This window comes from Nerophis lumbriciformis, linkage group LG12, assembly GCF_033978685.3.
Source record: "Nerophis lumbriciformis linkage group LG12, RoL_Nlum_v2.1, whole genome shotgun sequence".
Classification (NCBI taxonomy): Eukaryota; Metazoa; Chordata; class Actinopteri; order Syngnathiformes; family Syngnathidae; genus Nerophis; species Nerophis lumbriciformis.
The window spans coordinates 47,439,127-47,452,341 of record NC_084559.2 but is presented as its reverse complement, the minus strand read 5'-3'; the positions used below and the strand labels follow the sequence as shown (position 1 = coordinate 47,452,341).

The following is a 13,215-nucleotide window of genomic DNA, read 5'->3' as shown; positions in this document are numbered from 1 at the left end:
GTCAACACAATATTTTATATGACATTGCATTTCTAAACAAGCAAGTTATTGATGTATGTTTATCAGTTAATTACAAGAAATATCCCGGCAGTAGATTTGATAATTCGCCTCTCAAGATGAACAATTCTCAATCTCCTTTTCTTTCGCTCAACCATTTCTCCGCATTGAACCGTAATGACTGCGAGGAAAATTGGCAGACGTTAGTGCATTCAGACCATTTCAAATCAGCTTCCCACAACCCTGAGGGCTTAAAAGGAAACAATAACTGAAATAAGACTGGAACGCTTGCCAGTGGCACGCAGCTCTGGCTGGAAACAAATATAATAACGTGACAGCGATAGGCTGACTTGTTCCATTTCCCTTTGTGTTATGTCTTTTAATAAAAATGTGATTACATGTTAGCAAACAGCTCATCTGATATCGTATGTCAGTGTTGTTGTAGGAACAGCATCATTAGTGTGCAGGGTCGGCGGGTTGCAGTAAGCAGGATGCTGCTAATTGACACCTTTCAGAAAAAAATACCTGCAACATATTTTTAGACGCCAGTGACGTTGGAAAATAATAAGACTTCTGACTGATGCCCTGGCGAAGTGTTTTTCAATCACTGTGCCGTGAGATACAGTCTGGTGTGCCGTGGGAGATTATCTAAAATCACCTATTTGGGTTAAAAATATTTTTTGCAAACCAGTAATTATAGTCTGCAAATTATATGTTGTTGTTGAGTGGTCTGTGCTGTCTAGAGCTCGGCAGAGTAACCGTGTAATACTCTTCCATATCAGTAGGTGGCAGCCGGTTGCTAATTGCTTTGTAGATGTCGGAAACAGCGAGAGGCAGAGTGCAGGTAAAAAGGTGTCTAATGCTTAAACCAAAAATAAACAAAAGGTGAGTGCCCCTAAGAAAAGGCATTGAAACTTAGAGAAGGCTATGCAGAACAAAACTAAAACTGAACTGGCTACAAAGTAAACAAAAACAGAATGCTGGACGACAGCAAAGACTTACTGTGGAGCAAAGACGGCGTCCACAAAGTACAAACCCCGTTTCCAAATGAGTTGGGAAATTGTGTTAGATGTAAATATAAACGGAATACAATGATTTGCAAATCTGTTTCAACCCATATTCAATTGAATGCACTACAAAGACAACATATTTGATGTTCAAACTCATAAACTTTTTTTTTTTTTGCAAATAATAATTAACTTAGAATTTCATGGCTGCAACACGTGCCAAAGTAGTTGGGAAAGGGCATGTTCACCACTGTGTTATATGGCCTTTCCTTTTAACAACACTCAGTAAACGTGAGGAGACACATTTTTTAAGCTTCTCAGGTGGAATTCTTTCCCATTCTTGCTTGATGTACAGCTTAAGTTGTTCAACAGTCCGGGGGTCTCCCTTCTGCTATTTTAGGCTTCATAATGCGCCACACATTTTCAATGGGAGACAGGTCTGGACTACAGGCAGGCCAGTCTAGTACCCGCACTCTTTTACTATGAAGCCACATTGATGTAGCACGTGGCTTGGCATTGTCTTGCTGAAATAAGCAGGGGCGTCCATGGTAACATTGCTTGGATGGCAACATATGTTGCTCCAAAACCTGTAAGTACCTTTCAGCATTAATGGCGCCTTCACAGATGTGTAAGTTACCCATGTTTTGGGCACTAATACACCCCCATACCATCACAGATGCTGGCTTTTCAACTTTGCGCCTATAACAATCCGGATGGTTCTTTTCCTCTTTGGTCCGGAGAACACGACATCCACAGTTTCCAAAAACAATTTGAAATGGGGACTCGTCAGACCACAGAACACTTTTCCACTTTGTATCAGTCCATCTTAGATGAGCTCAGACCCAGCGAAGCCGGCTGCGTTTCTGGGTGTTGTTGATAAACGGTTTTCGCCTTGCACAGGAGAGTTTTAACTTGCACTTACAGATGTAGCGACCAACTGTAGTTACTGACAGTGGGTTTCTGAAATGTTCCTGAGCCCATGTGGTGATATCCTTTACACACTGATGTCGCTTGTTGATGCAGTACAGCCTGAGGGGTCGAAGGTCACAGGCTTAGCTGCTTACGTGCAGTGATTTTTCCAGATTCTCTGAACCCTTTGATGATATTACGGACCGTAGATGGTGAAATCCCTAAATTCCTTGCAATAGCTGGTTGAGAAAGATTTTTCTTAAACTGTTCAACAATTTGCTCACGCATTTGTTGACAAAATGGTGACGCTCGACCCATCCTTGTTTGTGAATGATTGAGCATTTCATGGAATCTACTTTTATACCCAATCATGACACCCACCTGTTCCCAATTTGCCTGTTCACCTGTGGGATCTTCCAAATAAGTGTTTGATGAGCATTCTTCAACTTTATCAGTATTTATTGCCACCTTTCCCAACTTCTTTGTCACGTGTTGCTGGCATCAAATTCTAAAGTTAATGATTATTTGCCAAAAAAAAAATGTTTATGAGTTTGAACATCAAATATGTTGTCTTTGTAGCATATTCAACTGAATATGGGTTGGAAATGATTTGCAAATCATTGTATTCTGTTTATATTTACATCTAACACAATTTCCCAACTCATATGGAAACAGGGTTTGTACATCCGAATATGACATGACAATCAACAATGTCCCCACAAAGAAGGATAAAAACAACTGAAATATTATTGATTGCTAAAACAAAGTAGATGCAGGAAATATCACTCAAAGGAAGACATGAAACTGCTACAGGAAAATACAAAAAAAAAAGAAAAAGCCACCAAAACAGGAGCGCAAGACAAGACACTAAACTAACACTAAACACTACACTAAAACACTACACACAGGAAAACAGCAAAACATTCTAAATAAGTCACGGTGTGACGTGACAGGTTGTGAAAGTACACCTACTTTGAGTCATGAGCTATATTGATGCATGGTTGGTTATGGTTTAAAGTCATATCCAACAATTGCGACAACAACTTATCAACTGAGTTTCGTTTTTTAATGATTTCTGCTGGTGGTGTGCCTCCGGATTTTTTCAACGCACAAAATGTGCCTTGGCTCAAAAAAGGTTGAAAAACACTGCCCTAGCGCTTGAATAAACCCTGTATACCATTTTGATTGAGGTGACTGACCATTTTCATTTGCAGTCCAATACAGATCTATGTCACTAGAGCAGGGGTCACCAACCTTTTTGAAACCAAGAGCTACTTCTTGGGTACTGATTAATGCGAAGGGCTACCAGTTTGATACACACTTAAATAAATTGCCAGAAATAGCCAATTTGCTCAATTTACCTTTAACTCTATGTTATTATTAATAATTAATGACATTTATCTTTGTGGAAACACTGACCATTTTAATGATTTCTCACAATAAATATATATAGAAACAGATAAATATCAATATGCAACACTTTATTTTTATATTTTCTCTAAGTGCACATTTTTCAAATTGAACATTTTCAAATGATGACTTCTAAGACAGTCTTGTGAAATCACAATATCCCATTTTAACTAGCTAGCCACTAACATTTTTTAAGAAATCATGAATTACTTTGCACCATGTTTGTACAAATAATAACTCATGTAAAATACAAAAGTCAACTCTCAAATTTTTAAATAAATCATGTCACACTTTGAACTGGACACCAAATCTGTTATCTGTTTCTTTGTCAGTTAGTGAAGACCAAGTCTTTCAAATATTTTCTTGGATTTTCAAATTCTATTTGAGTTTTGTCTCTCTTAGAATTAAAAATGTCGAGCAAAGCGAGACCAGCTTGCTAGTAAATAAATCAAATTTAAAAAATAGAGGCAGCTCACTGGTAAGTGCTGCTATTTGAGCTATTTTTAGAACAGGCCCGCGGGCTACTCATCTGGTCCTTACGGGCACCACGTTGGTGACCCCTGCACTAGAGATTTAATTTGAAGCCCATGTCCTACAAGCACACCCACTAGGCCTACTCAGTGGCCTAGTGGTTAGAGTGTCCGCCCTGAGATGGGTAGGTTGTGAGTTCAAACCCCGGCCGAGTCATACCAAAGACTATAAAAATGGGACCCATTACCTCCCTGCTTGACACTCAGCATCAAGGGTTGGAATTGGGGGTTAAATCACCAAAAATGATTCCCGGGCGCAGCACCGCTGCTGCCCACTGCTCCCCTCACCTCCCAGGGGGTGAACAAGGGGATGGGTCAAATGCAGAGGACAAATTTCACCACACCTAGTGTGTGTGACAATCATTGGTACTTTAACTTTAACTATCACACGATAGATTTATTTTTGGCAAGGTATAGAAATGTCAAGGCCCTTTAAAGTCACAACAAGTTGTGGGGGTGCAACTTACTGTGTTGGCAGTGAACTCCACTGAAGCCTGGAGGACACTTGCAGACGTAGCCAATGAAGGTGTCGCCTCTGTAGGTCTCACTGATCTCACATGTCCCTCTGTTGTGGCACGGGTTTGGGTGGCAGGGCCCTGCATGCACAAAACAACATATTTGATCAGAATTATACTTGGAGGTTAGGCCTAAAACAATTATTCACAATCAATCAATCACAATTTAATTGTATAGCCCTTAATCACAAGTCCCTCTAAGCATAGGCGCTGATCTACTTCATTGCCAGTGGGTGCTCGGTGTGTATATTAAGTGTTGTCCCGATACCAATATTTTGGTATTTTTCGGTACTTTTCTAAATAAAGGGGACCACAAAAAAATTCCATTATTGGATTTATTTCAACAAAAAAATCTTAGGGTACATTAAACACATGTTTGTTATTGCAATTTTGTCCTTAAATAAAATAGTGAACGTACTCGACAACTTGTCTTTTAGTAGTAAGTAAACAAACAAAGGCTCCTAATTTAGTCTGCTGACATATGCAGTAACATATTGTGTCATTTATCATTCTATTATTTTGTTAAAATTATTAAGGACAAGTGGTAGAAAATGAATGATTAATCTACCGTATTTTTCGGAGTATAAATCGCTCCGGAGTATAAGTCGCACCGGCCGAAAATGCACAAGGAAAAAAACCTCTATAAGTCGCACTGGAGTATAAGTCGCATTTTTTGGGGATATGTATTTGATAAAAGCCAACACCAAGAATAGACATTTGAAAGGCAATTTAAAATAAATACAGAATAGTGAACAACAGGCTGAATAAGTGTACGTTATATGAGGCATAAATAACCAACTGGTATGTTAATGTAACATATTATGGTAAGAGTCATTCAAATAACTATAACATATAGAACATGCTATACAATCTGTCACTCCTAATCGCTAAATCCCATGAAATCTTATACATCTAGTCTCTTACGTGAATGAGCTAAATAATATTATTTGATATTTTACGGTAACACATAAGTCGCTCCTGAGTATAAGTCGCACCCCCGGCCAAACTATGAAAAAAACTGCGACTTATAGTCCGAAAAATACGTTACTTGTTCATTTACTGTTAATATCTGCTTACTTTCTGTTCCAAAATGTTCTATCTACACTTCTGTTAAAATGTAATAATCACTTATTCTTCTGTTGTTTAATACTTTACATTAGTTTTGGATGATACCACAAGTGCAGGTATCGATCCGATATCAAGTAGTTACAGCATCATACACTGGTCATACTCAAAGTCCTCATGTGTCCTGGGACATATTTCCTGAGTTTATAAACATAATATAAATTAAAAAAAACAAAACAAGATTTTGTGATATTGGCTGTTGAGTAAGCATGCCCTTCATTCTCTCGTGCGCAGTGTGTTCTAAGTCACGATGATTGTGTCACTAGTCCATTGACGGGCACACCAACATCTTGGTGAGGCTTTGTTCATCATAGACTATTGGATTTGTGACTTTTTAATTATGTACAGGTAAAAGCCAGTAAATTAGAATATTTTGAAAAACTTGATTTATTTCAGTAATTGCATTCAAAAGGTGTAACTTGTACATTATATTTATTCATTGCACACAGACTGATGCATTCAAATGTTTATTTCATTTAATTTTGATGATTTGAAGTGGCAACAAATGAAAATCCAAAATTCCGTGTGTCACAAAATTAGAATATTACTTAAGGCTAATACAAAAACGGGATTTTTAGAAATGTTGGCCAACTGAAAAGTATGAAAATGAAAAATATGAGCATGTACAATACTCAATACTTGGTTGGAGCTCCTTTTGCCTCAATTACTGCGTTAATGCGGCGTGGCATGGAGTCCATGAGTTTCTGGCACTGCTCAGGTGTTATGAGAGCCCAGGTTGCTCTGATAGTGGCCTTCAACTCTTCTGCGTTTTTGGGTCTGGCATTCTGCATCTTCCTTTTCACAATACCCCACAGATTTTCTATGGGGCTAAGGTCAGGGGAGTTGGCGGGCCAATTTAGAACAGAAATACCATGGTCCGTAAACCAGGCACTGGTAGATTTTGCGCTGTGTGCAGGCGCCAAGTCCTGTTGGAACTTGAAATCTCCATCTCCATAGAGCAGGTCAGCAGCAGGAAGCATGAAGTGCTCTAAAACTTGCTGGTAGACGGCTGCGTTGACCCTGGATCTCAGGAAACAGAGTGGACCGACACCAGCAGATGACATGGCACCCCAAACCATCACTGATGGTGGAAACTTTACACTAGACTTCAGGCAACGTGGATCCTGTGCCTCTCCTGTCTTCCTCCAGACTCTGGGACCTCGATTTCCAAAGGAAATGCAAAATTTGCTTTCGTCAGAAAACATGACTTTGGACCACTCAGCAGCAGTCCAGCTCTTTTTTTCCTTAGCCCAGGTGAGACGCTTTTCGCGCTGTTTCTTGGTCAACAGTGGCTTGACACGAGGTATGCGGCAGTTGAAACCCATGTCTTTCAAGCGTCTCTTGGTGGTGGATCTTGAAGCACTGACTCCAGCAGCTGTCCACTCCTTCTGAATCTCCCCCACATTTTTGAATGGGTTTTTTTTCACAATCTTGACCAGGGCGCGGTGATCCCTATCGCTTGTACACTTTTTCTGACCACAGTTTTTCCTTCCCTTTGCCTCTCCATTAATGTGTTTGGACACAGAGCTCTGAGAACAGCCAGCCTCTTCAGCAATAACCTTTTGTGTCTTTCCCTCCTTGTGCAATGTGTCGATGGTTGCCTTTTGGACAGCTGTCAAATCTGAAGTCTTCCCCATGTTTGTGTAGGCTTCAGAACTGGACTGAGAGACCATTTAAAGCCCTTTGCAGGTGTTTTGAGTTAATCAGCTGATTAGTTTGTGGCACCAGGTGTCTTCAAAATTTAACCCTTACACAATATTCTAATTTTGTGACACACGGAATTTTGGATTTTCATTTGTTGCCACTTCAAATCATCAAAATTAAATGAAATAAACATTTGAATGCATCAGTCTGTGTGCAATGAATAAATATAATGTACAAGTTACACCTTTTGAATGCAATTACTGAAATAAATCAAGTTTTTCAAAATATTCTAATTTACTGGCTTTTACCTGTATAACAGACCAAACTCGCCACTAAATTAACCACAGCCAAATAGATTTTTCACGTATTAATTTAAAGATTTAAAGTTGCCATCAATCCCACGTGGGTGCTCGGCATTGTCTGTGGGTGCTCGGGCCCCTAAGCACCCACGGGATCTGCGCCTATGCCTCAAAAGGCTTCACAAACCTCAACGACATCCCCTGATCTGAATCCACATCCGGGCAGGAAAAAACTGCAAAAGCCTGATTAAAATGACAAAAAAAAGCTTTGATTTCTACTTTGTTGCTTTGATGATTCATTTTAATCAATTATAATAAAGTATCAAATCCAGACTGCATGGAGTACAATTAACATATGCGGGCATTGCTTCCGCGAGACTGCCTATGAGGGCGGTGTAGGTCGTGGAAACAGAGGTGTGCCACCTCAGATGGCTCAAAGACCAGGGAGAAAGAGAGCAAGGTGCCCAAAGAAGACGAGAAAAGCTGTCAAAGGTTTCGCTATCATTTAGCACTGAAAAAGATAGACATTGTGGTGAAATGTTTGCACTGTCAAACGTAGCTGGCATTTCATTATAGCACGACATCAATGATGCAACATATTACCAGAAAGCATACTTCATATTTAAGATCAGCAAACAAGCAGAAACAGGAACGTCCACGTTGGTTGCTAACGACATCTAATATGTTTGACTTGCACAATGAATGTACATAATAATCTACAGCAGGGGTCCCCAAACTTTTTGACTCGGGGGCCGCATTGGGTTAAAAAATTTTGGCCGGGGGCCAGGCTATATATATATATATATATATATATATATATATATATATATATATATATATATATATATATATATATATACATACATGTATATGTATATATATATATATATATATATATATATATATATATATATATATATATACATACATGTATATGTATATATATATATATATATATATATATATGTATGTGTGGGAAAAAAAATCACAAGACTATTTCATCTCTACAGGCCTGTTTCATGAGGGGGGGGTTCCCTCAATCATCAGGAGATTTTAATGGGAGCATTCGCATACCATGGTTTATATAGGGCACAGAGTGGGTAGGTACAGGCTGGCCTAGGGGCGTGGTGATTGGCTCATGTGTTACCTAGGAGGTGTTTCCGTCTGTGGTGGCATGCTGTTACAATTTCGCTGCGCTTGTTGAGGGATGACAGGTCTGGACGGTAAATAATAAACAGTTTCTCTTTCAAGCATAGCGAAATTGTAACAGCATGCCGCCACAGACGGAAACACCTCCTAGGTAACACATGAGCCAATCACCACGCCCCTACGCCAGCCTGTACCCACCCACTCTGTGCCCTATATAAACCATGGTATGTGAATGCTTCCATTAAAATCTCCTGATGATTGAGGGAACCCCCCCTCATGAAACAGGCCTGTAGAGATGAAATAGTCTTGTGATTTTTTTTCCCACACATACATATATTGCGCTCTACTACGGTATCGAGCACTATTTTTTGGATAACCTTATTAAGACATATATATATATATATATATATATATATATATATATATATATATATATATATATATATATATATATATATAGACACCAAGAGTAACAAGCGGTAGAAAATGGATTAGAAAGGAAAGATTTAAAAAAAACAAAAAAAATACATGTTTAACATGGGACTTCCTGTTGGCCGGATTTTGGATGCTGGGGGCCCGCGGGCTGTAGTTTGGGGACCCCTGTTCAACAGTGTGTATGTTTATACTAACAATTATGTCCAAATGTTTATCAGACTTGTATCAAAGATTATTTTTGTTTTATTTGTTAGCTGATTTTAGGCTACACATGTCTTTGTGTTTACTTATTTGTTTAAAAAAAAAAAATATTGTATAGTGATGCTGCGCTGGTAAAAGTGCAATTTCAATATTATGTGCATTTATAAAAAGAAAGAATACAAATTTTAAAAAGTACCAGTGATTGTCACACACACACTAGGTGTGGTGAAATTAACTTCTGCATTAGACCCATCCCCTTGTTCATCCCCTGGGAGGTGAGGGGAGCAGTGAGCAGCAGCGGCGGCTGCGCCCGGGAATCCTTCTGGTGATATAACCCCCAATTCCAACCCTTGATGCTGAGTGCCAAGCAGGGAGGTAATGGGTCCCATTTTTATAGTCTTTGGTATGACTCGGCCAGGGTTTGAACTCACAACCTACCCATCTCAGGGCGGACACACATGTTTACCTAATAGACACATTGAGGCCAGAAAGTGACTTATTCCATTACTTGATTAATCAAACAAATTATTCTATAGATTAATGGATTATTACAAAAAATTGATAGTAACAAATACAAACCAGTAACTTGTATAATGGGGCGTCATCTTTTTTCTACACAAATGCATGTTAATAAATCATATAATATAGATGTAATTTCTACATGTGGAAGAATAACACATTTTGTTAACACTGAGGGGACTCTTTGTGGAAATAAATGCAATTCAGTGTCAAGTTCAAGATAATGCTTTCAAGTATAATGGACTTTTAAAACAAAGTTTGCCTTTCAAAAAAGGCACTTTTTATGTTTAATGTAACCTGTTTTGCATATTTTTACTCAAGTTAAATATACTTATTAACATCCACTTAGTACGTAAAATCTCTCAATGCATCCGTTCCACGCCAAAAAGCACTTTTGGTGCCTCACTTTCATTTGTAAAAATCATATTAACGTCCTAATTCATCACTACTTCCTGTTCTCACTTTATAACCCTCTGGGCATTTTGGTAGTTTTAAAGCAAAATAACATATTTTAGTTTGAAAAAGGAAAGTTAACAATTGTGTTGATTATTAACCTACCCTTATCTGAAATGGTGAAAATAAAGAATATTGTTACCCAAGACCTCGCACACATGCAGCATGATTCAGCTTGTAACTAGGGCTGCAACAACTAATCGATTAAATCAATTAAAATCGATTATAAAAATAGTTGGCAATTAATTTAGTCATCAATTCGTTGGATCTATGCTATGCGCATGCGGAGAGGCTTTTTTTTTTTTTTTACATAAACCTTTATTTATAAACTGCAACATGTACAAACAGCTGAGAAACAATAATCAAAATAAGTATGGTGCCAGTATGCTGGTTTTTTTTCAATAAAATACTGGAAAGGATAGAAATGTAGTTTGTCTCTTTTATCCGATTATTAATCGATTAATCGAAGTAATAATCGACAGATTAATCGATTATCAAATTACTCGTTAGTTGCATCCCTACTTGTAACAATGACAAATGTGTTTTTACGAAAAGAAACAAAAAAACATCAGAACACAACAAGGAAACTTTTTTTTTTTACAATGGCATCTAAAACATACAGTCACGATCAAAAGTGTACATACACTTGTAAAGAACATAATGTCATGGCTGTCTTGAGTTTACAATCATTTCTACAACTCTTATTTTTTGTGATAGAGTGATTGGAGCACATACTTGTTGGTCACAAAAAACATTCATCAAGTTTGGTTCTTTTATGAATTTATTATGGGTCTACTGACAATGTGAGCAAATCTGCTGGGTCAAAAGTATACATACAGCAATGTTAATATTTGCTTACATGTCCTTTGGCAAGTTTCACTGCAATAAGGCGCTATTGGTAGCCATCCACAAGCTTCTGGCAAGCTTCTGGTTGAATTTTTGACCATTCCTCTTGACAAAATTGGTGCAGTTCAGCTAAATTTGTTGGTTTTCTGAAATGCACTTGTTTCTTCAGCATTGTCCACACGTTTAAGTAAGGACTTTGGGAAGGCCATTCTAAAACCTTAATTCTAGCCTGATTTATCCATTCCTTTACCACTTTGAACGTGTGTTTGGGGTCATTGTCCTGTTGGAACACCCAACTGTGCCCAAGACCCAACCTCCGGGCTGATGATTTTAGGTTGTCCTGAAGAATTTGGAGGTAATCCTCCTTTTTCATTGTCCCATTTACTCTCTGTAAAGCACCAGTTCCATTGGCAGCAAAACAGGCCCAGAGCATAATACTACCACCACCATGCTTGACGGTAGGTGTGGTGTTCCTGGGATTAAAGGCCTCACCTTTTCTCCTCTAAAAATATTGCTGGGTATTGTGGCCAAACAGCTCAATTTTTGTTTCATCTGACATCACATGGACAAAGTTAAGACCTTCTGGACCTACCCAAGACCTCGCACACATGCAGCATGATTCAGCTTGTAACAAGGACAAATGCCTTTTTACGAACAGAAACGAAGAAACATCAGAACCTCACAAGGTAACATTGTTTTTCCAATGACATCGATTTAAAAAAAAAAAAATACAGTTCATATGGAAGAAAAAATACATGTTGTTTCCCTTGTTGGTATTAGCCTCTGAATGAGAATTACAAACGAGGTAATCCTATCTAAGTGGTGTCATTACCAAGTGGGAACCTGCATCAGTAATAATAAAGGGAGTGGGGGCTCATCAGCTGAACAGAACACTGTATAATCACTTTCAAAGAGGCCTGGCCTACTGAGGGAGACAGGGTGACAGGTTTCTGGGCTGTTTTGACGTGACGATTTATCGTGGCACCAAAGCGTGCTGACAGCCTCACTAATGAAGAACGCATAAAGGCACGCGGGGAGAAGGGAAGAAGGAGCTGACAGGGATACTGAGACAATGGCTTCTGAATGGCAGTAACATTTAATTTATGAAAATGTTTTTTTTTACAACTTATCTACCAGGGACTTTCATTTATGGAGATGGATGACATGTTTAAACATAAACCACTAGATTAAAAACATGTAAAGAGAGCTACTTTCATTCAAATAAACTTGAGTGGGTAGTAGCGCAGTATCAAACACTCCAAACTCTACTCTGCGTTGCAGTAAAAAGTGTTCTTTACAAAGAAAAACATGGGAATTAGCTCAAATTAGGATTATTTTTTGGCCTTTTTGAACCACATTTGTTAAACTTGTATTATATATCGAATATACTCAATGTATCCTGGGTTTGTCTTGTGCGATGTAGAAAATTACTATTTTGTGAGTATTCGAGTATACGTTCTCACGCAGTTGTTTTTAGCTGCGGGCATTACACCACAGGCTTTTCTCACTCTTTCTTGTCTCTCCTTGGCACAGAGAGATAAAACAAGCGCACTTTCTTACGTACGTCACGTACTGTCGCGCGTGCAACGTCATACGCCCTCGCCGATCAGAGAGGTAGCGGCATTGGTAAAGTCAGGCGGGGCGGTGCGAGTGGTAATACGAGAGAGAGAAGGTGCCAATCTGGTAACAAATGGAGGAAGAAGAATTCATTCCCAAGAAAAACAGCTCTGCCGGTGGTTTTGGCTTCAAGCGGGAAGATGTTGAACAGACAACCGTAATATGTCAAGTATGCGGCAAAAGCGCTGCTACAAAAAGTAGCAGCACTACTAATTTGCAGCATCATTTGAAAAGTCACCCGCTAGAGAATGAAGAGTGCTTGAAACTCCACGTGTCAACATCTCGGCCGGTGCCACACCCACAAAATGCTGAAGCAACCAGCACTGACCCAATTGAGCCTGGCGTCTTTTGTTTCCAGAATAACACCGTATGAAAAAAATAGTCAACAAAAGAAGGAGATAACGTCCGTAGTAACCTACCACATTGCGAAGGACATACACTATTTGATTTCCTATTATACAGCTCATTTTTATTTGACAGTTATTGAAATATCTTGTGTGACATCATGCACAGAAGTGCACTTTATTTGTTTTAAACTATTTTAGTTGCATTCTGTACA

General features: G+C 38.7%; 1 protein-coding gene across 3 annotated transcripts in view; it reads right to left on the bottom strand.

The window, feature by feature from the left end:
• edil3a (EGF-like repeats and discoidin I-like domains 3a) overlaps window positions 1-13,215 on the bottom strand; it is a 315,932-nt gene that overhangs the window by 208,617 nt on the left and 94,100 nt on the right. For all 3 annotated transcript variants that reach the window (XM_061986658.2, XM_061986659.2, XM_061986660.2), the window contains one exon: window positions 4,321-4,449. In XM_061986658.2, coding sequence (XP_061842642.1) covers window positions 4,321-4,449 — 129 coding nt within the window. The remainder of the gene's footprint in view (window positions 1-4,320; window positions 4,450-13,215) is intronic.